Source organism: Cetorhinus maximus, chromosome 7 (genome assembly GCF_964194155.1).
Source record: "Cetorhinus maximus chromosome 7, sCetMax3.hap1.1, whole genome shotgun sequence".
Classification (NCBI taxonomy): domain Eukaryota; kingdom Metazoa; phylum Chordata; class Chondrichthyes; order Lamniformes; family Cetorhinidae; genus Cetorhinus; species Cetorhinus maximus.
The window spans coordinates 18344306-18368035 of record NC_135885.1 but is presented as its reverse complement, the minus strand read 5'-3'; the positions used below and the strand labels follow the sequence as shown (position 1 = coordinate 18368035).

Here is a 23730-nt window from a genome sequence, read left to right as displayed (position 1 = left end):
GAATGCACAGAACACAAAGAAAGAGGTATATGATGAAGAGATGTGCAAGAAAAGTAAGAGAGAGTATGTAAAGGGGAGAGAGGTCAGGAAAGATTTACCCAGTTTGAATCTTAAACACGAAAGAATTAAAACATTTAAAGAATACAAATTAAACCTAATTTAATTGACAGCGAAGAATGAAAAGTATTTTTTTCCAGAACAATATACACCGATACACTTTGTTCCATTTGTTTCCACTGATTCCAAACTCAAGATTTTTCAAAATTCCACAGACAATGGCAACCCCCGAGGTTTATAAACTACATGGTACACATGAAGCAGGAATCTTTATCACTATCTTACCTTTGATTTCACAGGCATGGCTTTTTTATCCACACCTCCAGGGCTAAGTGGTACAACACAGGAATCTTCTATATCACTCTCACTGTTTTCAATCTTGGATTCTTCCACATCAGCAGATTCAGACTTCTTTGGAACTGTGAAGAGTCACAGCACAGTCAGCACTATGAACAGGTTTAGAGGTGATTTTCCATAAAGAGACCCAAGTTTCTTTTAAAAACACTCAAAACAAAAAGCCAAGAGCAACACAACAAAGAAACTAAGGCACATTAGAAATCATCATCATAAACATTCAATGTGGACTAGAGTTGTGCAATTTTACTTTTAAATTGCAAGTCGGATATAACAAGATTCAGGAATGCAGCACTGGTGCATAAAAAATAATTAAAACATCAGCCAATATCAATCCAGATGTGCAAGTCACCAAAAGTCTTGAGCCAGGTTTTCAATGGCAGAATCACAGGAAAGTGATCTTGACTACCTGAACCTTAGTCTCAACTGATGTTTCTGTGGAGGATTAATATTTAGGAAACTTTTGCTAGTTTAGTCTGAATTGATAAGTCCAGCTTACTTGTGCATCTTAGCCAGTTAACTAAGTTACTAAGCTTGTGTCACTAAAAAAAAATCCACAGGGTCAATATGCCTACTGAATGCACTTATTCCCCCTCACACCATGAAAGTTAAGGTGGAGTTGAAAGACAAAACATAATTATTTTACCAAACCAAATAATTTCAGTAATGATTTCACAGTATTCTGGCCACTTTTAGACAAATGAATGGAATTTCAAATCTAATTATCAGCATCTTTCTTTGCCCACATAAGCTATTAAGAGATTAAATGTTTGATTCTCAAAGAAGAACTTGAGGCTATGCAAAAATATTTTTTAAAAAGTAAGGTTTAAAGTTAACATAAACAAAGATATTGCCACAAAGTTAAATGCATTCCCCTTCTGGAAAATTTTGTTCCTAAAACTTACTTCAATAGAGTTTATTTTTATCATATTTTGATTAAATCTTTTCCCTTATTTTTCAAACATTACATATATATTTATATTTTTTAAAAATGAAACACACACACACACACACACACACACACACACACACACACACACACACACACACACACACACAAACACACACAAACACACACAAACACAGACGATATACAAGTGCAAATACGCTGGCTACATGCAAGCCTCTTGTTTGGGTGCATGTGTTCTTTTCTCATACCTCTCATCCTCCTCCTTTCACGGATGATTTTCTGGGTAATTTTCCGCCACCGAGGCAATGAACTTAGTAGTTTCAGCTTAGACATTATAGAAAGGTCATTACTGACAGCAGGTCGCAGCTCATTGAACAAAAATCTCAGACGTTCAATTACTGGTGCGCACACCTCTTTGTACGAGCGTCCTTGCTCTTGGTGGGTCTAAGATTTAAATGTGCAACAAATTAATCAGGTTGCAACAAATAACATGGCCAACAGGATGGCGTCTTAAAAGTAACATCTAAAGTAGAAAAGGAAGTTGCTTATAAGCGTATATAAAATTTACTCTTCACCTTTATTAAAGAGCACTTGGCCTGATATACCACTCGACAAACATCACCCACTGATTTAGGTAAAACTCTGAGTTTTCCTTGATCCACTCCGAGGGCACTTTGATTGATAACAGACAAAGCTGCATGGCCTGCATCAAGTTTACATAGGGAAAAAAAAAACACATTAGATTTAAGCCAGCAAGTGAACTGATTTTGTAACAGGAGATTTCATTCAGTGCCTCTGACAGCAAAATAATTGACATCAATAACTTCAAGGTCACAGGGGAGCATATCAAACCAGCATCCAGAATTCAAATGACCACTACTCTTCTCTTTAAAAAAGAGAAAAAAAAATCAATCTTTTTTCATTGGCTACCTGGTCTTTTAGAAAGTAGAGTCAGATTCACTGTGCAATAATCGTCAACTATTTCAAATTCAGCAGGCGTCATATTGTAACTTAATTTACACTTCGCAATTTCTGCATTTGCATTTATTTTATTTTCTTTTCCCTCCCCAAATTGACATTTATAGAGCATTCAGCAAGTGAAATACCATGCTCCTTTTTAAACTGACCAGGACTACCCCCACCCCTGCCAACTACTTCTCCTATTTTCCTTCGTACCCAACGCTTGGTCATCAGCCACTTAGCGATTCTGTGTCCACTCATCTCCCAAAGCCAGTACTCCACTACAAGGCACCCCTCATCAGGTACTGATAGAGTAATTTGTTTGAGGAATTTTGTTCTTGAGGCACAGTGGATTCCAATGTTTTTATAAAGCACTCCGCTTTATTTTTGCAACGTACCAAATGTAGCCAGATGTTAGCAGCTTGTTTTCAGGACGGCTGCAGCAGGCAAGTGTAGAAGTGTAGCACTTTAATAGTTCCATAATTTAAATGAACTGTCCAAAATCAATTGGGTGGGGAAAAGGGGGCAGAAAAAGAAAAGAGAGTTTTTTAAAAATAAGAACGTGGAATTGCGGAATTTCCTTCCAAATTGGATGCATCTTGCTCAGCATTTCAATTTTCCTATCAGAGCAAGTGCACTAATAATTCAATGACACAACGTTTTCCTATCAGCATTCGGTGGCATAGTGGTAATGTTGTTAAGACTGGTAATCAAGAGACCCAGGCTAATGCTCTGGGGACATGGGTTCAAATCCCACCATGGCAGCTGGTGGAATTTAAATTCAGCTAATAAGTCTGCAAAATAAAGCTAATCTCAGTAATGGTGACCAAGAAACTATCAATTATTGCAAAAACTCATCTGATTCACTACTGCCCTTTAGGGAAGGAAATCTGCTACATGTGACTCCAGATCCACAGCAATGAGGTTGACCCTTAACTGCCCTCTAAAATGACCTAGCAAGGTCAGTTCAAGGGCAATTAGGGGTGGGCAACAAATGCTGGCTTTGCCAGCAATCCCCACATTCCATGAAAGAAAAAAGAAAAAACATGTAATCAATCAGCCTAACGTAAATAAATCAAAGACAGAAACAAAACAATGCTAATATGAAAATAAATGAACTAATGCTAGAAATAATTGAAGTCATATCTACCAATTCATGCAAAATTAGAGTTCATTTCAGCACTGCAGTGAGGGACTAGAAACTGCTTCTGTTTTGGTTATGTCAGCATCACAGACTAACATCTGTATTCCACCAACATTTTTATGAACATGGTTAACAATGTGATAATGACCAGGTTTTTGTGATGTTGATTGAGGGACAGATATTGACCAGGGCACCGGGGATAACTCCCCTGGTCTTCTTCAAAATAGTGCCATACGATCTTATACATCCACCTGAACAGGTGGATAAGATCTTGGATTAGTGTGTCATCTGAAAGAATGTGCCTCCAACAGTGCAGTGCTCCCTCAGTACTGCACTGGAGTATCAGCCTTGATTTTGTGCACTCAAGCCCAGGAGTGGGACTTGAACCTGGAACCTTGCGGTTCAGAAGCAAGTGTTACCAACTGAGCCACAGCTGACACATGCTTGCCAATGACGTCGACAAAAGAACAACAGGGCACAATACACATAAGAAAGGAGAAATGGCCAGAGTACAAATCTGTAGTCTCAAATAGCAGGAGAATAAGAAGTGGAAATTACTTTGATAGCTCTATGTATCTAACAAGGAAGTGATATGGGAAGAAAATTAGAACATTAGCCCTGCTTGGCCTTAAAAAATAAAATCCTGCCACCTGCAAAAAAATATTCTGGCATTGGCTTTTGAGAGTCATTAAACATTCAGTATGAGCATGCACATAAACTAATTCTATTGTCAATAACAGGAGTTTCAGATTTAGCAAAGGGTCCAACCTAAATCCTGGTGCTTCAGGAGGCAGCACAAGAGCAACCGCCCTACGTCTTCCACAGGGTGCTCAGGAGGGAAAGTGATTGGTGTCGTCAGGTGACACTGCTTGCAATAGCGTTCTATTTGGCACAAGAAGTCCTGCCAATGGAACATAAGCGAGTCAATATAAATAAAATAACACAGGAATAGGAGTATTAAACAAAAGCAAGGTTTGGGTAACAGTGCAGACAATTCCTCTCCAAATGAAACGCTATAAAAATTCAGCATGGCTGTTCATAAAAAGAAAAATCTACTCAGTTTTACTATTCTACATAATTTATTTTAGCAAACAAAGTTAGATCTTAATCATTTTTAAAGGTAAAATTAAAGTTTCAACTTCTATAATGTAAGCCAAGATATTTGGTTTCTGTTTTTAAAAAAACTGGACCAGGTGAACACATTCTCCCCCCAACACCATACCCAAGATACCAAATGGGTGCCTTCAGAGCATGATAATCACCTAGTTCACAAAGATGAGTTAGAAATGAGCAGCAGCACAACCACCAGCATGCATTTATATAGCACTTTTGATGTAGAGAAATGCCCCACGAAAAATGGCAGAAAAGGTGAACAACACATGCCAAGCCAAAGCAGGAAAAACTAGGAGGAAGTGAGAAAAATCTTGAACAAAAAAGTGGGATTTAATGAAGATCTTTAAGGAGAGGGAGACAGGAGGGTTTGAGAAAGCGGTTACAGAGGCATAGGTCTTAGGCACATGTAATACGGCTACCCATGGAGACAGAGGAGTTTGCGAATGCACAAGAAGTCAGACTCAGGAACGGAGGTTGAGGAGAGTGGGGTTGTAGGGCGGAAGAAGTTCTGAGTGAACTGAAGTTTATGAAGGGTGAAGGAAGGGAGAACCGCAGTGAAAGTAAATAAGTCTGGCAGTGCGAAAACCATGAAATGAGCATTTCAGCAGCAGATCAGCAGAGACATGCATGGTCATGCAATTAAAAGTAAGCAGTGTTCGTGATGGAAAAGACCATGGAAAACTCAGCTCAGGGTTGAACAGGAAACCCACCTATCAGTATCTCTTCCTCGCGAATTAGTATTTCAAGCTTGCCCAATAGCCCAGTGGATAAATGTACAGTATGTCATATTAACTAATACAGATTAGAAGGGCTTAGGTACAATGCCACCCTGTACTGAATTAGCTGATCACAGCAAGGCCACCAGTAGTCAAGCCTTTTTTTAAATGAAACAAGAGAACAATCAAAGCTGTAAATGCTGTAGGCAGGTTCAGAAAAGGCAGAAGACAGCAGGGAAAGGAAGTTCTGCCATGGGTTGAAGGCCAGAAAAGAGGGGAGTTATCCTGCCTATGTTAAATAAATTGACCACTGATGTGGGGGAGTGCAGAATCTTCATAAATGTATGGGTGCTATTATTAATAAGGGGTAGGGTAGCATAGTGGCTATGTTACTGGACTAATAATTCAGAGGTCTGGACTAACGATCTGGAGACAAAGGTTCAAATCCCATGGTAATTGGGCATTTAAATTTAATTAAATTAATCTGGGAGCAAAAAAAAATGCCAGTATCAGTAATATAACAGCAAGTACTTCAGATGCTGGATATCTGAAATAAAAACAGAAATAAACGTGCTGGAAAAACTCAGCAGGTCTGACAGCATCTGCAGAGAGAAACACGCTCACCTCTGCCTGCTACAATGTTCCAGTAAAGCCCAATGCAAGCTGGAGGAACAGCACTTCATCTTCTGATTAGGCACTTTACAGCCTTCTGGACTCGACATTGAGTTCAACAACTTCAGCCAATGAACTCTCTCCTCCATTTTGAGATTTTTTTTTGCCATGTGACAGTCTGTATCTTGTTTTTGCTTTCAGAATAAGATGACTTTTATTCTGATCTTAACACCCACTCTGGGCTTATGCTTTGTTTCTTTACTACAACCATTACCACTGCCTTTGCTTTTTGTTCCATGACATCTTTGGTATTTAATCTCCACCGCCCTCTAGTCCATCCCTGACTTTCTCTTTAGTTCCACCTGACCCTCCCCGCTTTTTCAACAACACAAAACCCATTACATTTCTACCTCTAAAAACTCAGCAGGTCTGGCAGCATCGGCGGAGAAGAGCACAGTTGACATTTCGAGTCCTCACGATCTTTTACATACCACCAGGAGGGATGGAGAAATACCTGGGTGCCAGAATCGACCCTTGGGCGGGGGTAACTGAGGAGCAATGGGGATCTAAAATCGGTATGTGGATAGAGAATCTGAAGAAGGCAGCACTTCGGCCTATCCAAAGAATCGAAATCCTGAAAACGCATATGATACCCAGAATATATTTTCACTTAATCCTTGCAGAGGTCTCCCAGAACACACTGGTTAAAATGGATCACTATATCAAGAATGCAACAAAAGAAATCTTACACCTTCCACCGCATACAACGGATGGATTACTATACAGCAGTAACCGGAATGGAGGTCTAGCCATGCCGAGACTTGAAGTCCAGATTCCGTCCGCCATTATCCAGAAACTAGAGGCGTTGGAGAGCTCACTGGACGCAGTGATAAAGGCCTCGTTTGAATTCAGCGGTATTGAAAATAAACAAACAATTGACTTCCTGAGGAACCTCAAAGTGCTCAGAGAGATCGAAGAAGCCCTCAAGGATAGTGGAAGTCATGAGGACTCGAAACGTCAACTGTGCTCTTCTCCGCCAATGCTGCCAGACCTGCTGGGTTTTTCCAGGTATTTCTGTTTCTGTTTTTGTTTTGGATTTCCAGCATCCGCGGTTTTTTGCTTTTACATTTCTACCTCTCTTCAGTTCCGAAGAAGAGTCATATTGGACTCGAAATGATAACCAATTCTCTCTCTGCAGATGCTTCAAGACCTGCTAAGCTTTTCCAGCATTTTCTGTTTTATTCCAGTAATGGTGATCACGAAGTTACCAGACTGTCAAAAAAAATTGATTTGCTAATGGAGTATAGGGGAGGAAATCTGCCATCCTTACCTGGTCTGGCCTTAAGACTCCAGACCCACAGTAATGTGTTTGACTCTCAACTACCTTCCGAATCGCCTAGCGAGCCACTCAGCTGCATTCAAAGGGGTGGTTTACCAGCGACTTCTCAAGGACAATTAGGGATGGGCATTAGACACTGTTCTTGCCAGCGGCGCTCACACCCCGTGAACGAATAAAAGAATTTACACAAATGCTGTACTGACTGAAATCAGTGAAGACACTATTAAATGTTGCACTTCATGTTAGCCAATGTGAACGTTTTCCACCAAGCCATGCCTGACCAAATATTCACATGGTTCAATTTTGGAGAAATAGTCTGAACATGCAAAAGATATGAGCACACAGTTCATAAGGAATCTAAGTAGGGTACTCAAGAGCACTTAGAGCAAATTACATCACTGAACACGATGATATTTATAGCAGACTCAAATTCATAACAGTATTCATAAATTTGTAAGTAACCTTTATTTACACAATGGCCTAGGGTTTCCACTTGGTATCCACCAAGATAACAGCATATAACCACCTACAGTCAAATTGCTTGATCGTTTTCTCTGGTTCAAAAGTCAATTTGCCCAAGTACAAATCCAGCCATGCCCCTGGGTCAGCATGGCAGATTTACACCGATTGCACTCATTCATGAGTACTTATCAGGATGTGCCCAGAATTTCAGGCACACCAACATCTGCCGCTACAACTGCAGTGAACAGCAGTAAATTGAGGCCTTAATCAGAGCAATTTCTCATACTGATTTTACAATTACTTTGAATTCAGATTAAATGAATTTGTATTGAATCAACTGGCTATGGTCAGCAGTCAACTGAAATCATTATTTCTTCTATCCAAATGCAGCTTTGCAATTTGCACTCCAGGTCTCCTTTCATCCACATAAGAATTTTTTGTGCAAATTTGTACAAACACTTATTATATTGTATAAAGCACAGGTTAACTATTTTAAGTCTCAGATAAAAGCAGCACCAGATACAGTGAAGCACTTTACATTACTTTTCAGAAGTTGATTGTTTGAAACATGCACCTTTACATTGTGGTCTTGAATGTTGTTGTCTGCAATCGCCTGCAGGAATGGCTGAGTGTGATCACCGAGTGTTAAATTTCGTACATAAAGTTTGGTCTTGTCTGGAGTGGTGGTGGAGCTGCAATGGTCCTCATCTTTCTCCTCGTTGTAACTGTAATGAATCTGGCTTGTCTGCAAGCCACCAGAGAAAAGGGAAGATTGCAGCCATTCTGTTAAATATAGAAATTGTGTTAATTCTACAAACTGTACATTTTTTTACGTTACCAAACCAGCTCGCTAAAATCAAGCTCTCTTTTCAAGCAGTAATGCAAGCTTAACCTGACAAATGTTAAATCACTCTCAACTTTCAAAAATAAGAACTGAAAACAGTCCGCAGATTCTATTTGCAAGCCTCAATTTCACATACTATGCCCTTTGATCAGCGCCTTGGCAATCATAGATGCTGCAAGACCGTCTGGTCAACCCAGTTCCACACTCAACAGGAGACTCCATTTAAGCAGGCAAACTAAGGCAGCCTTTCTGGATCATCATAGGCTCTCCAAACACCTCTTTTTGTATTTAAGCATAAAGGTATCCACCTGACATTCACAAAACAAAAATCACTGTAGAAAGTACACAGCGAAGTCCTAACTGCTAAAAGGCCCAACCTCAAAACTATAGAAGCAAAGTTGTAAAACTCAGACAGAATCTTTTAAGCCAACTGATATGGGCAGATGTTCCACCAGAGAATAACTGAGTTAAATCCTTTTTATACTTCTGATGCAAAAAAGTCAGCAACCCTCAAAGTGTTAGGAAAATAAAGGTTTTAATGTATTATGTATTGTCAGCATACTAACTGCCACATTCGACCTCCAGAGACGACAAAGGAGTACTCATTCCCAAATATGATGCATGCAATCCTAGCAGCAGACCAAGATTCCTTTCTGTGTCTATCAGAGGTGAAGACAAACTGCCAAGATCGGGTGTGGTGACTACTTCTTGATCCGGCTATATTGGAAAGACAAAGAGGGAGAGATTAAAAAGTTATTAACTAGATCAAAAAAATAACTCAAATCTGAAGTATGATGAAATGTTATGCTTGTTTCGCTTATATTACAAACAGTGGTATATGATGTAACATTAACTTCTTTAAAAATATACTTAAAAATGGAAATCAACAACAATTAATAAATTCATTAAAACAGATGACAATGGAGCAGATCTTGGTACAGCTTTACTCAATGCTTCTGTACCTCGACATACTGGCCAACACAAAATGCTTGCATTGATTCACGCGTATCTTCGAATTGGAGGGCAGCTTCCAATGCAACCACTGGGTCTTCTCCTGCAAATTGAGCTGAAAGAAAAAAATATCTTGTCATCATCATTATTTAAAGCAAAGAAACATTCTAACAGTAACAAATACGCTTGTGAAATACCAACTCTGTTGGCTTTGTCTGGATTAACAAAACATGCTCGTTTTTCTGGGATGGGTCCTTTCCAGTGTGTGAACGAATACTCTATTTATCCTGTCAGCTTCTTCACCATTGGGATCATATGTGCTATTTGTGTCTCAACTAATACAAAACTGAGACGCAAATTTTGAGCACTTCTTCCACTTCTCAAGGTTTACAGTCTCAAAACAACCTCCTTTACTCACAAGATCCCTGGCCACCTACTTCCCCATAATTGCGATCAAACACACTCTTATCAGCAAAAATGAGGCAAATATGGAGTGGTGCAAGACACTTAGCATTTATATCTGCACACCTAAAATGTGGAATCCTCCACGATTCAACAATACAAACAAGGAACAGTGGCAGGCAGATCTCATTACATGGGTTCAAAATTCCTATACTTACATGCCCAAAAGCAGGCAAGTAATCTGGTCGACATGTAAATTAAACTGTACCTGTCCCAGGTAAAAACGAAAAGAAAAAAAATGTCAATAGTGGTACATTAGTAAAAGTGGCCATCATTATTAGTGTAGTCGAAATTATGAGTCATAAGAAATTAAAGATATCTACAGGAATTTTATTTTAAGGAAATAGGACATGGGTGACTACAAAAGCTGTAAAACACAACTACACAAGCAGAGTGAGCTAGAACACTCTGTCACAACATGGACTGTCTAATGGGAGAACTGTTCCTTTTCTTTCCTGACCATAATGACCCAAATGCCAGAATTTTAATACACTTTTGGGATCCTACTGCACATAGCTGGGAAAAGAGAAGTGTGGCTACTGTCAACATTGGGTCAGCCATCGCTCTCCCAAACTTAGCAAAATCATCTTAAAAAATCAGTCCTGCATCAGGTTTTAGTGTCCAACACCTCCCTCGTCTTAAAAAAAATCTGAGGCAATCTCCTGTGCAGTAAATCAATATTCCAGTAATAATAGCCAAGCTAAATTCCCGTTTGTCCTTTGTCAATTATTGGATACTTAGCAGCAAAAAAGACACTCCATGAGCCTGTTTGGAGTTTTTTTATTAACTGTCAACAGCATTGTGAACAAGCACTGTAATTGGACATTACCTTTGCACACCATTATACAAATAGCATCAACAGATACCCAAAGACAGAATAATGGTCTTACAAATGAAGGCGAGTTTGACGGTCTCCACCAATTTCCTGATGAATATGGGTCTAAGGCAAAAGAGTCATAATTCTATGCTAGCCGGCAGTGATATGCGCAAGGTATAAAGGATGGTTAGTGTGGGAAATGGAAAAATTACACTGGTGCACAGGTGCTTTCTTTGCAGTTGGGATGAAGAAATATTGTTAGGACAGAGCAGGAATTGCTTAATCTGTTACCTGATGTCAGTACGTAGTTGCTTTAGGATGTGCACTAGTGGAATGCTTATCCCATTACACAATGGCCACATGCTCCCTAGGCTACTGCACCTTCCAAGGATGCCACCATCATTAGGGTTCAAGGTGATTTATGATTCCTCCGTTATCATTTTCAGATTGATGATCTTTTGTGAGATGTTGAAGATGACAATGAAGTCTTATTGACTGCCCCGCAAAGCACAAGGAGAACTGCACTTGTATCAACTTGTTTTCACTTTATTCCTCCTGGAACCCTGTAGCTATGAGATTGCCATGAGTATGTCCTCCAAGTTATTCACGTGTAATGGCATCCTCTTGTGGCTCATCCAAATCCTTGCCCTCTGCAAACTCATCACCTTCAACGTCGTCTTCGTCCAAGGAGACATGTAATTCCTCCATGTCTCCCTCTGGCAACACATTCCCCCTCCCGCCCCCTTTGCAAGGCTAGGATGTGCAAGCAACGATGATGCAGGACACCCTCTGTGGTAAGTATTGAAGAGCCTTGTCTGATTGGTCCAACCATTTGAAATGCATCATTAAGGGGCTAATAGTCTGCTCTATTAAGGACTTGTGGCTGAATGTGGAGTATTGCATCTCTCCTCAGATGCACTCTGTGGATGACGAACAGGCATCATTAGCCACATCTTTAGGAGGGTACCCCTTGTCATGAAACTATAATAATTCTCATAATATTGTGATTTATTGTAGAAGTAGGTTAATAGTGGGGTGCATGTGTGTGAGAGAGAGAGAGATTTAACTGAATTGGAAACAGCTGGTCTGCAGGCTTTGATTCATGAAAAGAAGCTAGGTTTGAAATGCTAAATAGGTAAACATGGCTGAAGTTTTAGAATGTGAGGCAAGGAGAATTTGCATTTTTAGATAAATCAGGGTAGTTTGAATTTCAAAGAGATGGCAAGATGTTACACCTAGCCAGAGAAGCTAGGCCAAGCAGTTGGTTATTTTTCCTCAAAGATTACTGATAATATTAGTACCATGCAATGATTTATGTTAAGAGAAAAGTAAAGTTCCAAAGACATATGGGAACAATGGAATTTGCATTAAAAGGGAGAAAAATGTATAAAGGAGAAAGGGCTTTGTGTTGGAAGGCATTGTGAGATCTACCAGAAGTGTGAAAAGCCTCCAGTAGTTGTGCATTAAGCTGCTGTCTACAGAAACCGAAGCTGGGAGAAGCCACTTTGAATTCTACTGTCCAGAGTATTGTGTTAACTGGCTGGAATCTCTTTAAAATCTATTTTTTTGTTTACTGTTGCCTTAACAGGGGCGCAAAATGAAGATTAATTAGGGGTTTTAGGAATTATTACAGTAGTAATTTGTAAACCTATGTATGTGCTTGAAATCTTTTCTTTTGTTAGTAAATGTTTAATTTAGTTTTCTATAAAATCTCCTAAGTCTTGGAGGACTTGTTACTACTGAATTCAGAGCACGCATCTCGAAATAACTACAAATTGCAAAATCGTTGTAACCGCATGATCAAGTTTCCCTCATGGATTTGATCCGCCTGGCACACATCATCTGCCATGTCATAACACCCCTTATCAACGAGGAGCCAACCCTCTATGCACCGAGGGCCCTCAAAGATCTGTGGCACCTGCAAGGGACTCAAGGTGTAAGAGTCATGAGAGTTCCCTAGGTACCTAGCACAAACATGCATGATCTGCTTTACGAGATCACAGATAAGCTGGACGCTGAGAGGGTGAAATCCTTTCCTATTAAAGGAATCTCAGAGGCTGCTTCCTTGAGAGGAAGCTCTCAAGACCACATGTGCAGTCGATGGCACCCTGCACTTGCGGGAAGCCTGAGATCGTTGTGAATTCCACAGCTCTTGCACCCTGGCTTGCTTCATCCACGCGAAACTAGGCGTTATGGCGAGCTTCATTAAAAGGGGCATGTTACCTCCCTTACGTATTTACGTGTCGCTGATTGTGAGATTCCACAGAGATTTCCACTGGCAAAAAAATTGAGTGCGGCGGTAACCTTAAGTGCAACCAACATTGGATGCCCTCCCAGTGCACGTGGCACAAGTTCCTCACAGAGAGTGTGCCAAATATGAGCTACCACATTCCGAGACGAGTGAAGGCATCTGCAGCACCGTCTTTCACTCATCTCTATGCATGAGCAGCACCTTCTGTAGACCCTTGGTCATGCCAAATGTCTTAATGGACTTGGTCCCTCTTTGTCAGTATATGGGTCTTCCTTGGGGCGACGGCCTTCTCTGAGCTGTGCTAAAAGGCGATGGGCCCTTCTTCTCATTTGCAAAGCTGTTAAGAAGGCAATGTTGCCTGCAGCCTGTATTCTCCGCTCCTCTTTGTATCTGTGAAGAATAGATTTGAGACATCATTGCATGTTCCCCCTGTATGTTCTCCCGCCATCTCTAAGCCAGGAAGCCAGTGTGAAGCCCTAGGCCTGCCCTCAATCTAAACATGGCATCCCCAGGCCACCCATTGCAGCTGAAGCATGTCCCGAAGGCCCACAGGTGGCTAAGTATCCTCTCCGACATGACTGCGTATAAACAAAGAGGTGCTCTATCAGGGTGTGCGCACCCATGTGCTGCAACCCTCAGCCTATTGTCACCTTGCCTCCATTAGCCTAAATACTAATCTAGCCTTGTAACAATGTCATGACTAAGTGTTGGGTCTTGTAAGCCATGACCATTAAAATGAGAATATTGAGGCTTGTAGTGCACATGTAGCTTCTGTCCAGCAGGCATAGCCCTTGATTGTTTGATCCTCATTTCCTTTTTATATACCCCTGTCAGGGACAGGTGCCCAATCAGACCTACTCTAATGTAGCTTCAAACCTTAATGGATTGCTGCATGAATGCGCATGAGGGTGCTGTGCTCCTTCAATGGGCATTTGACCCACAGAAACAGTACTCACCAAGCCTTGTTCTCCATGTCTTAAGCACAGAATTATTAGGGTGCCCCTTCAATTAGCCCAAAATTGTAATGGGGACTCCTCCCGTATGCCTTGAGACCCATCCCCTACCATTTTTCCATACTTTTTCCCAACTGCATCATTACTGTCTAAAGGCAAAAATGGTGCTGCCAACTTGAGTGCCACTAATATCTTCCAGCCTCCCCTTGTCACCCCCCCAACTTTCTCCCACCTCCTCCAGTCACCACCTCCTAATCCCCATCCCTCCTGTAACTATTCAGCCTACCCAGTTACCCTTGGCCCAGTTGTTGTGTACATGGGTATCCTTGTTCGCCTCCTTGTTCCCTTCAATGTTGATGTCCACATGCCATTTGTTGATCTCACCCCTCCCTTTCTTGAGGCCACTGCACCTTCACTTTCAGAGACCCGCCCCACGAGACCATACAATGGCTTCACCCCCACCCCAGCGACTTTGAATTTGTCGACATACCAAATACAGATGCATCCCATCAATGTTACTGTGCCCACTGCTTCCCAATACTATGGCTCCAACTAACAAGGTGATTCCCACATTGACAAAGACAATTACTGGTTAAACAGGTGGTGGGCATTGATTATCCCATGTAAATAGGATAAAAAGATACAGCTGGAACATTTTGCGTGGATGCTACTTGGAATTCAGTAGCACTGAGGAGTTGTCTTGAAAATAAACCAGATTGAACCAAAAGACCAGCCTGGATTAATTCTTCCATCACAACCTCTTATTGTGATTAACACCAACCCTCAGGACCAATTGCCTTAGTTCATTGACCATGTCCTACACACCATTCTGCACACGACTGTCACAGCCCAGAGAGGCCTTCCCCTGCCCAAGACTCTGACCAGGACACGTGTGCCATGCAGAGCCCTCTAACATGGCCCACAAAGCCCCAGGACAATCTGCTCTCTCTCTCCCTGACTGCGTGGCCTCAGCCCCAGTGTTATAAGTGCCCCCGACAGCGTGGCCTCAGCCCCTGGACAATCTGAGGCTCCTCCTTGGACAGTCTTATAACTGTTGCCCCAGGCCAGTCTGGCACTACTCCACTCTGTTCCTTTACCACCCACACCCCAAGTCATGCCTCCATCTTTTCCCTTCCCTTCCTTGTTATACAATCCCACCCTCAGTCACGCCTCCGTCTTCCCCCCTTAACCTCCGTGCTCCACTACCCATCCCCCAGTATTGCCTCAGTCTTCCCCCTCTATGCTGGTCTCATCTCCCATGCCCAGCCTCGGCGCAGCTTGTGAAACAAGCATCCGAAATCTCGCAGCAACTTTGTTAAAGGTAGGCAAAAGAAATGTCTACGTACCTCAAAGTAGTTGATGAAGTGAAGCTCGCCAGGTGCACACCATATAGATACGGTCGAGAAACGGGCTGTTCGAATTATCCACTGGCGAGGCGCTTAATTTGGAGGAAGAACATAATTCCGGCAAGTTGGCCTTTTAATGAACCTTCATGAGATGCAAATGTGGTTCCCAACGTAGATCAGCGGGAAATTCGAGCCGCCTTTAACCCGCCATGAAAGTCGGGAGAACAAAGTTCCAAGCTAACTTCCCACCGGCGGGAAACTGACTACATACGAGCATACGAATTAGGACCAGGAGTAGGCCCCTCGAGCCTGCTCCGCCATTCGATAAGATCATGACTGACCTCAATTTCACATTCCTGCCTACCCCCGTAACCTTTCAGCCCTTGCTTATCAAGAATCTATCTACCTCTCCTAAAGATAATCAAGGATGCTGCCTCAACCTCTTTTTGAGGAAGAGTGTTCCGAAGTCTCAGAACCCTCAGAAAAATTTTTTTCTCATCTCTCTCTGAAATGGGTGACCCCTTATTTTTAAATAGTGGCCCCCAAGTTCTAGATTCTCCCATAAGAGGAAAGATCCTCTCCACATCCACCCTGTGAAGTCCCCAGGCTTTTGCTATCACACCAAATTGTGTGCCCTCGCCACTGGCAGGAGTGAAATTCACCAATAGTTCGATGTCAAAGTTAACAAATTGATTCATCGGCTTCAGCTCATGCAGTGTGAACGGTTGTGATGCCACCAGGGATGGGTCTCTCAAGCTCAGTATGTGGACGATGGTTTGACTTGGGTGGTCACAATCACAATTTGAGCTGCTCCTTCTGCAGTAAGTGGCCACATCTTGCCTGGCCCACCTTCATGTGGTTAAGGGTTGTCTAAATTTTCCAAGGACGATGAAAACCTGGGACTTCACTACTCGTGTCAATTACCAGGTGCACAGGTGATGTTTACAGTCAACAAGGAGGTGCGCATCAGGACGTGGGGGTGTCACAAGTTTGCAGCATATGCATAGTGTTCCAGTGCAGGCTACAGGATTTCAGACAAGCATGAGTTTTTTTTTTTGAGGTCCTGTGTCAATGGGAGCACTTTGCTAACTGTCAGCCGGTGGTGTTCTTCAGGTGGATGTTTTCCCTACACACATCAGGGAGTTCATTGTGTGCTAGCGCAGAAAGCCACTTGTGCTGAGTTGGTCTCGGTGCTCCAGAAAAAGTCCTCATGATTTCCTAGAGCTGAATATCTACAAAGTTTGCGTGGTAGCTCCTGACCCAGGTTGAGCAGTAGTACACTGCTGTTGGGTATACCAGGGTAAGTGAATCACTGCAGTGTGTATTGGCTCCGTTGCCCCTGGTATAATAACTTCGCCTGAATGATAACAGTAACTTTGAACACTGTCACATGGCTATGCCCCTTTAATTTTGAAAATAAGATTTTTGAACTTTCAACGGACTGGAAATTTTGCAATTTGAAATGAGACAGAACAAGCTACTTAAAAATGCAAAGCCACTTTCTAAAGAGAAGGTGAAAAATAAATTACCCTCAGTGGAGTGGAAGGGACATTAAAATGAAAAGTGCTGGATATTGAAACAATGGCTGCCACAGACAGATCCAATCAAAATGCCTTGAAAATACACAATGGGTGAAGTATAACAGGCCAGGCTGCAGCCACTGCAGAGGGTTTACAAGAAAGTTTTCAGCAGAGGAAACAGGCTAAAAACTGGGCTCTTCTCTCTCTCTCTCTCGGAACACGTATATTATCTGCTTCAGAAGTGAACTTTACTAGAAATCTACCAAGAAACTGAGATCTTGTAATAATTGCAACATCTTCTACATCTGACAGCATCCACGAAACCAACTCATCCAAATCTGCCACAATGTTTAAAAATCTATGCCTAGGGGACAATCGAAGGGCACTTAACCGTAAATCCTTTTAACTTATTTTATTGGCCTCTAATTTCCCTTATTTCTGGTACATGTGTGTACGATGTTGTGTTTTTATATTTTTCCCCTTCAGGTTTAGTGGTTAATAAATTTGCTCTTTGACTCAAGAAAACCTTGTTTGATTAGCTCCATATCACTCTCAGCTTAAATAGTCCAACACATTTGGATTCAGAAAAAGCACATCCTCGTGAAAAAAGGAACCTAAACCTTTGTTGTGATCAACTGAAGAAGTTGAATAGAGGGAGACAGTTCACTGCTTTTCATCTGGTCATAACAACAGAAACTAATATCTAGCTGGGCAGCCAGCACTATTACTGCTGTGCTGCCTGTCTACGAGACGAAGATTGGGGAGGAGGAAAAAGCATTTATTGTTCAAAGCACTCACCAAGTTAAGATTAAAAAAAAGCATTTACAGAAATTTTGACTGACTCAAAAAAAAAGTTAGATTATTTTGAGCTGCAAAAGGCCCACCAGGCTATAGAAAAAGTTTAGTATGATTTATATTTCTGTATTTGTGAAGGAATCCAGGGTTTGTATTTTATGGCATTTGTTAGAAGACATTTGTCAGGAACATGGAGATAGGGATTGTGTGTTGCGATCTGGTTGAATTAAAACATAGTAAACCAACTTGTCATGCTCATTATAATCAGTGAAATTCTTTTTGAAATATTATAAATTAATCTCACCAAGTATGCTGCTCCCACTCAATGATTGTGTCTGGAAATCTTTGATGTCATAAACCTTTGCATCAATTACTGTCCAAAAGCCACCATCTTTGTTATGATTCTCAAGGTCAGCTTTTCTAATTAGAGTAACCTCCTCATTATTCCGTGAGCTCTGATTTGTGAAGATTGAACCTGTAAAACCATACATTAAAAAATTCATGGTTCAATTCTAAAAAACACAAAATCTCTAGATTACAGTAAAAATTTAAATGACAGACAACCTGACTCCAGTTCAAGTATTTATTAGTGTCATGGAATGGTTAAACCACAGAAGACGGCCATTTGGCCCATCGAGTTCGGGCCGGTTCTCTGCGAGAGCAACTCGCCTCGTCCCACTTCCCAGCCTTTCCCCATAGCCCTGAAAATCTTTCCTCTTCAGATAATTATTCAATTCCCTTTTGAACAAGTGAATCTGCCCTGTACAATGAGGCAGTACATTCCGGACCTTAGCCACTTGTTGTGTAAAAACGTTTTTGCTCATGTCACCTCTGGTTCTTTTGCCAATCATTTTAAAATCACTTTAAAGCCAAGTTTGGCCATTGTTTTATGTGAATTATCAGCTAAATTGACATACCCATTATTCCAGGCCATGCTAAATCATCATTATCATCCCTTTCTTTGCCAGGGGCCAATTGGTTAAACCTGTCTAAATGTTCCAGCAATCCAGCCAACAGAGGGATAGCCCCAGCCTCCTGCATCAGTCCAGCATTTTTAGTGAGAAGCAGGACCACACAAACCACCAGCTCAGGAAGCAGAACTCCTGTATTAAAACAAAAACAGAATAGAACATTACAGCCAAAACTGAAGCATCCTTTGTACCTATCCATTAACCCACTCGCCAAAGTTTAAATTCTGCACTTAACAAGTTACTCTATATTAATTTTAAGCAGAGACAGTACTTGAAGCTTTTTACCTCACCAACTTCAAAAAGGTTTTCTTATAGGATGAAAATTATAAGAAAAAGTGAAAAAAGAGAGACGAAAACAGCACCAAGATTTTACATTTTGAAACGCCAAGCAATCCCTTTATTCTCAATGGGCACACAGTTGATTGTGAAGTATTTTAACTGCTGAACCCGAACTTAAAATCTGAACAGACTGGGATTTAACCGTTTAAGAAAAAAAGACAGGTCGATATTTATGGGTGTAAACTCAAAACCAGGAAACAGATAAACAAGCTCTTATATGCAACTAAACAGAGAGAAAGAGAATCAGTACAACATCTGATGCCTAAAATACCTGGGAACAATGGCTTATCAAGCCATTTAGTGATAATGCAAGAACTGAATGGAAACTTATTGGAAAATTCAGTTAGTATTATCATACAATCTCTGACATTGGTTTTGATGAACACATTTGTTTCATTTAATTTTGGAGGATATTGTTTCACCGCCCTTTGCTCAAATTTAATGTAAAGGTATTGTACAGAACTACTAAGAGTTTGGAATCCATTATTTTTGGATTAGATAGTATGAATTTAAGTGAAATACTGTCAGCTATTTAATCTGCATTTTCATAGAATCGTAGACTGGTAACAGCACAGGAGGCCATTTGGCCTGTCGCCCTTGCCAGCTCTCTGCAAGAGCAACTCTGTTAGTCCCAATCTATCTGGTTTCTCTAGTATATCCACATAACTGATGTCCCCCAACTCTGCATCCATTCTCGCAAATTTTTTCTGCACCATCTCTAAAGATTTCACATCCTCCTTAAGGTGCGACGCCCACAACTGGACACAACATTCCAGTTGAGGCTCAACCAGGGTTTCATAAAAAATTGATCATAACTTCCTTGCTTTTGTATTCCATGGCTCTATTTATAAAGCCATTTAACGACTTACTCAACCACCCTCTCACCTTCAATGGATAACCCCAAAGTATCTCTGTTCCTGCACCCACTTTAGAACTTTGCCCTTTATTTATATTGTCTCCCATTGTTCTTCCTACCAAATTGTAGCAGGGAAAGTGGGGACAGGTGGTGCCAAGCAAAGGCATTACTGTCAAGACTGAAACCTAATGCCCATCCCTAGAAGCCCTGATAATGTGATGGTGAACCACCTTCTTTAACACACCTAAATGAGACAACCGTGCCTTGCTGGGCTGAATGGTCTACTTCTGCTCCTAAGTCCTATGTTCCTAATCCATTTTAAAAGATAATTAAGAGTAAACTGGAGTCACGTATAAGCCAGAGCAGATAAGGACAAAAGGTTTCCTTCACTAAAGGACATGGGAATGAACCAGCTGAGTTTTTACAACAATACAACAGCTTCATGATTATTGACAAAACAGAGACAGTTGCTGATGGCAGTGACCTCTGGAAGCTGACTGTTTGGAGGGGCATTGGAAGAGGCAAGGAGAAACAGAATACATAGCTGGCCAAGAAGAGGGCCCAGAGAAAACAAAGGCCAACAAATCCTGCAGCCACTGTCTTCCTCTTTGGCAAATACTACAAAGACTGCCATTCCAGAGTGGAGTTCCTGAGCCACACCAGGTGAGGGTTAACACAGAGTTGACGACCAAGATGCAAACCATCACCTCACAAGACAGAAGGCTGCCAAGGCGTGGTCATTTTTAAAGAAATCAGCTTTTTACTTCCAGGTTATTTCTTTTAAACATGGTGGGATTCAAACTCTCGTTCTCTAGATTATAGATATAAATCCCTAGATTATTGGCCCAGCAACATATCTACTGCACTCCCATACCCATTAACAATGATTATGTGAATTCTATTTTGAACATTATTTTTGTTCCATCAATGTAACCCAAAATACTGCAGATAATGGAAATCTAAAAGTAAAACTGAAAATGCTATAAATACTCAGCAGGTCAGACAGTAACTATATACACACAACATAATGTTTTAGGCCAGTCTTCATCACAACTGAGTAGCCATGTTCTGTAATGTATCAATTATGCCAATTGCATATTTCAAGTGCATTGATTAAAGATGCACTTAAACTCCTAAATTGTTATTTTTAAAAATAAATCACCATAAATTGATTACCTGTCAAATCTCCTTCAAGAATACGAGACACCTCCGCAAAATGCCTATAACTAGTTGAAGCAATGCTGGTTGCCACTGGCAAAATGTCTCCTATGTGTGTACACAGAAGGGCAATATATTTTTTAAGTAACGAACCCACTCCTAAAAGCTCAGGACCTGCAAAGATGACATGACAATTACTGATTAGGCTAGTAAATTTTAAATCATAAACATTAAAACTGAACAAATAAAAGCACACAATTTGTGCAAAAGGTAAAAATTAAGGGTATTAGGTTCCTAACTTTAAAAATATTGATCAACTTAAAATCTTTCACAATTATACAAAGTAATGCCCAACAATTATAACTATTCAGACATATTACACATTGTTCTCCTTGAGCCAACAGGAGAGTTGAGAAAACAATCGTCACTTTCTTCAAACCAAATTGAACTTGGATCACTGCAGCTTTACTGCAGATTCTGCATCAACTGAGTATGATTTTTCAACCAAATCAACTGACCCAGAAGCTAGATTTGCTCATTAACTGGACTAAGTAAGAAATTCACTTACTATATCCATTGGTCTCATAACTGAAATTTACACCTGGGTAAAGTTTGCTGATGAGCAGGCGCTGAAATCGCAGCAACAGGTCCAAAGAAGCTGACCTTTCTTGAGTGAAGTGCTCATGGTCCAAAGAAGAAGAAATGTGACGAGTGACATCTTTCAATTTAGCGATGCTTTGAGATGCAATGTTTCTTTAAAAAAAAATAACAGTTCAACATCATTTCAAAACACATTACTTTTGTTTTCTCTTCTCTTTTTATTTTCCAATGCTGCCTTCACCCTTCCTTTCTAAGATGCTGAATCCTTATTGGATGCTCGGTGTCTTCCACCACTTTACCCACACAGCCACCACTCATACACAGGGTACTGGGATTCACAGAAAGCATCACAGCTGAACCTAATCCTGAATGCATCTAATCAATCTGTCTGCACTGTTGTTCACACCATCCTACTCCAATGCCTCTCCACTATCATCCAGCTGGGTGGGACTGCTCTCATCTGGTTCCATTCCTATCTGTCTAATCATAGCCAAAGAATTATTAACAATGGCTTTTCTTCCTGCTCCATTACTTTTCATGTCCCCCCAAGGATCTATGCTTGAGCACCTCCTATTTTTCATCTACATGCTGCCCCTCACCGACATCATCTGAAAATACAGTGTCAGTTTTCACATGTACGCTGACAATGCCTAGTTCTGCCTCACCACCGCTGTTGCTAAATTATCAGACACTTATCCGACATACGGTACTGGATAAGCAGAAACTTCCCCTAATTAAATATTGTGAAGACCGAAGCCATTGTTTTTGGTACCTGCCCCAAGCTCCATTCCCTAGCAACTGACTCCATCCCTCTCCCTGGTGAGAGTCTGAGACTAAGCCAGTCTGTTCACAACCCTGGTGTCATATCTGACCCTGAGATAAGCTTCTGGCCTCACATCTATGCCATCATTAAAACTGCCTATTCCCACCTCCATAATATAGCCCGACTTCACCCACGTCTCAGCTCATAGGCTGCCATTGATGCCTGTCAGCTCAAGACTTGATTATTCCAATGCATTCCTGGTTGGTCTCCCACACTCCAATTTTTATAAACCTGAAGTCATCCAAAACTCGGTGCCTGTGTCTTGATTCACACTAAGTTCCATTCCCCTAGCATCACCATGCTCACTGATTTACACTTACTTGTCAAGCAACATCACGATTTTAAAATTCTCACTCTCGTTTTCAAACCTTTTCATGGTACCACCCCTCCCGATCCCTGTAATCTCCTCCAACACCACAACCCCACAAAATATCTGCGCTCTTCTAATTCTGACCTCTTGTATGTCCCCAATTTTAATTGCTTCATCATTGATGGAAGTGTCTTCAGTTGCCTGGGCCTTAAGCTCTGAAATTCCATGCCTACAACTCTCCGCCTCTCTACCTCACTTTACCCCTTTAAGGTAGTCCTTAAAGGCTACCTCCTTAACCAAGCTTTTGGTCACCGGACCTAATATCTCCTTACATGTCATGCTTTGTTTTATAATGCCCCTGTGAATTGCCATGGGCCATTTTATTACACTAAATGTGGTACATAAATATAAGCTGTTGATGTTGCTGCTGCTGATATCCACATATATTAACTTTCGACAGGTACCACTCATTAATAATCTGGAGAGAGAATTGCAGCATTCCTGCTATTAGCAAACCCAAGATAGACAAGTCAGCAGAAAGAACGCAATTCCCAAGGTTCAGAATGATCTCTGCGTGCGTGGGTCTGAGCAGAGGACACAATCAGGCTCTGGTGCATTTCCTTGTGTTACGATCCCAGCTGATACTAATACTGGTCAGGTTCAGGGTGAAACCTGGCTTGATAGATCTAAACTGTTTTTTTTAGAAACTGTGGAGGAAAGTTACTGAACAAATTCACAGAGTTTACTGATGAACTTTTAACAAAGAATAAAACATTATGAAACAAAGAAAAATGAACTATATAACACCAGACAAAATGGTTGGAAAGATCTCAATACAAACACCAAAAAATTATTCAAACGCACACTATTCCTTTTATCCCAGCAATACCCTTATACACACAAAAACCCAGTGAAGACTTAGCACTATCTTAACACCAAGGCTTCTTGCTTGGACTGGCCCAGTTGCAAACGGTTTTCTTCCAGCGGATTTCTCAGCATTCAGTCGAAGCTTTTTCCCCAGCTGGTATCTCTCCCTGAGACAATCAAAACCGCAATCTAAACTCAAT

The 23730-nt window shown here is 41.1% G+C and overlaps 1 protein-coding gene across 9 annotated transcripts in view; it reads right to left on the bottom strand.

Annotated features, from left to right (window-relative positions):
- Positions 1-23730, bottom strand: part of herc2 (HECT and RLD domain containing E3 ubiquitin protein ligase 2) — a 246039-nt gene that overhangs the window by 134057 nt on the left and 88252 nt on the right. For 8 of the 9 annotated variants that reach the window (XM_078545139.1, XM_078545142.1, XM_078545137.1 and 5 more), the window contains exons 20-30: positions 21499-21683; positions 20949-21104; positions 18524-18709; positions 17911-18081; positions 9474-9577; positions 9078-9228; positions 8242-8450; positions 4194-4326; positions 1897-2024; positions 1570-1765; positions 343-476 (exon numbers count right to left, since the gene is read on the bottom strand). In XM_078545139.1, the coding sequence (XP_078401265.1) occupies positions 343-476; positions 1570-1765; positions 1897-2024; positions 4194-4326; positions 8242-8450; positions 9078-9228; positions 9474-9577; positions 17911-18081; positions 18524-18709; positions 20949-21104; positions 21499-21683 (1753 nt within the window). The remainder of the gene's footprint in view (positions 1-342; positions 477-1569; positions 1766-1896; positions 2025-4193; positions 4327-8241; positions 8451-9077; positions 9229-9473; positions 9578-17910; positions 18082-18523; positions 18710-20948; positions 21105-21498; positions 21684-23730) is intronic. The other variant, XM_078545140.1, reaches the window with a different exon arrangement.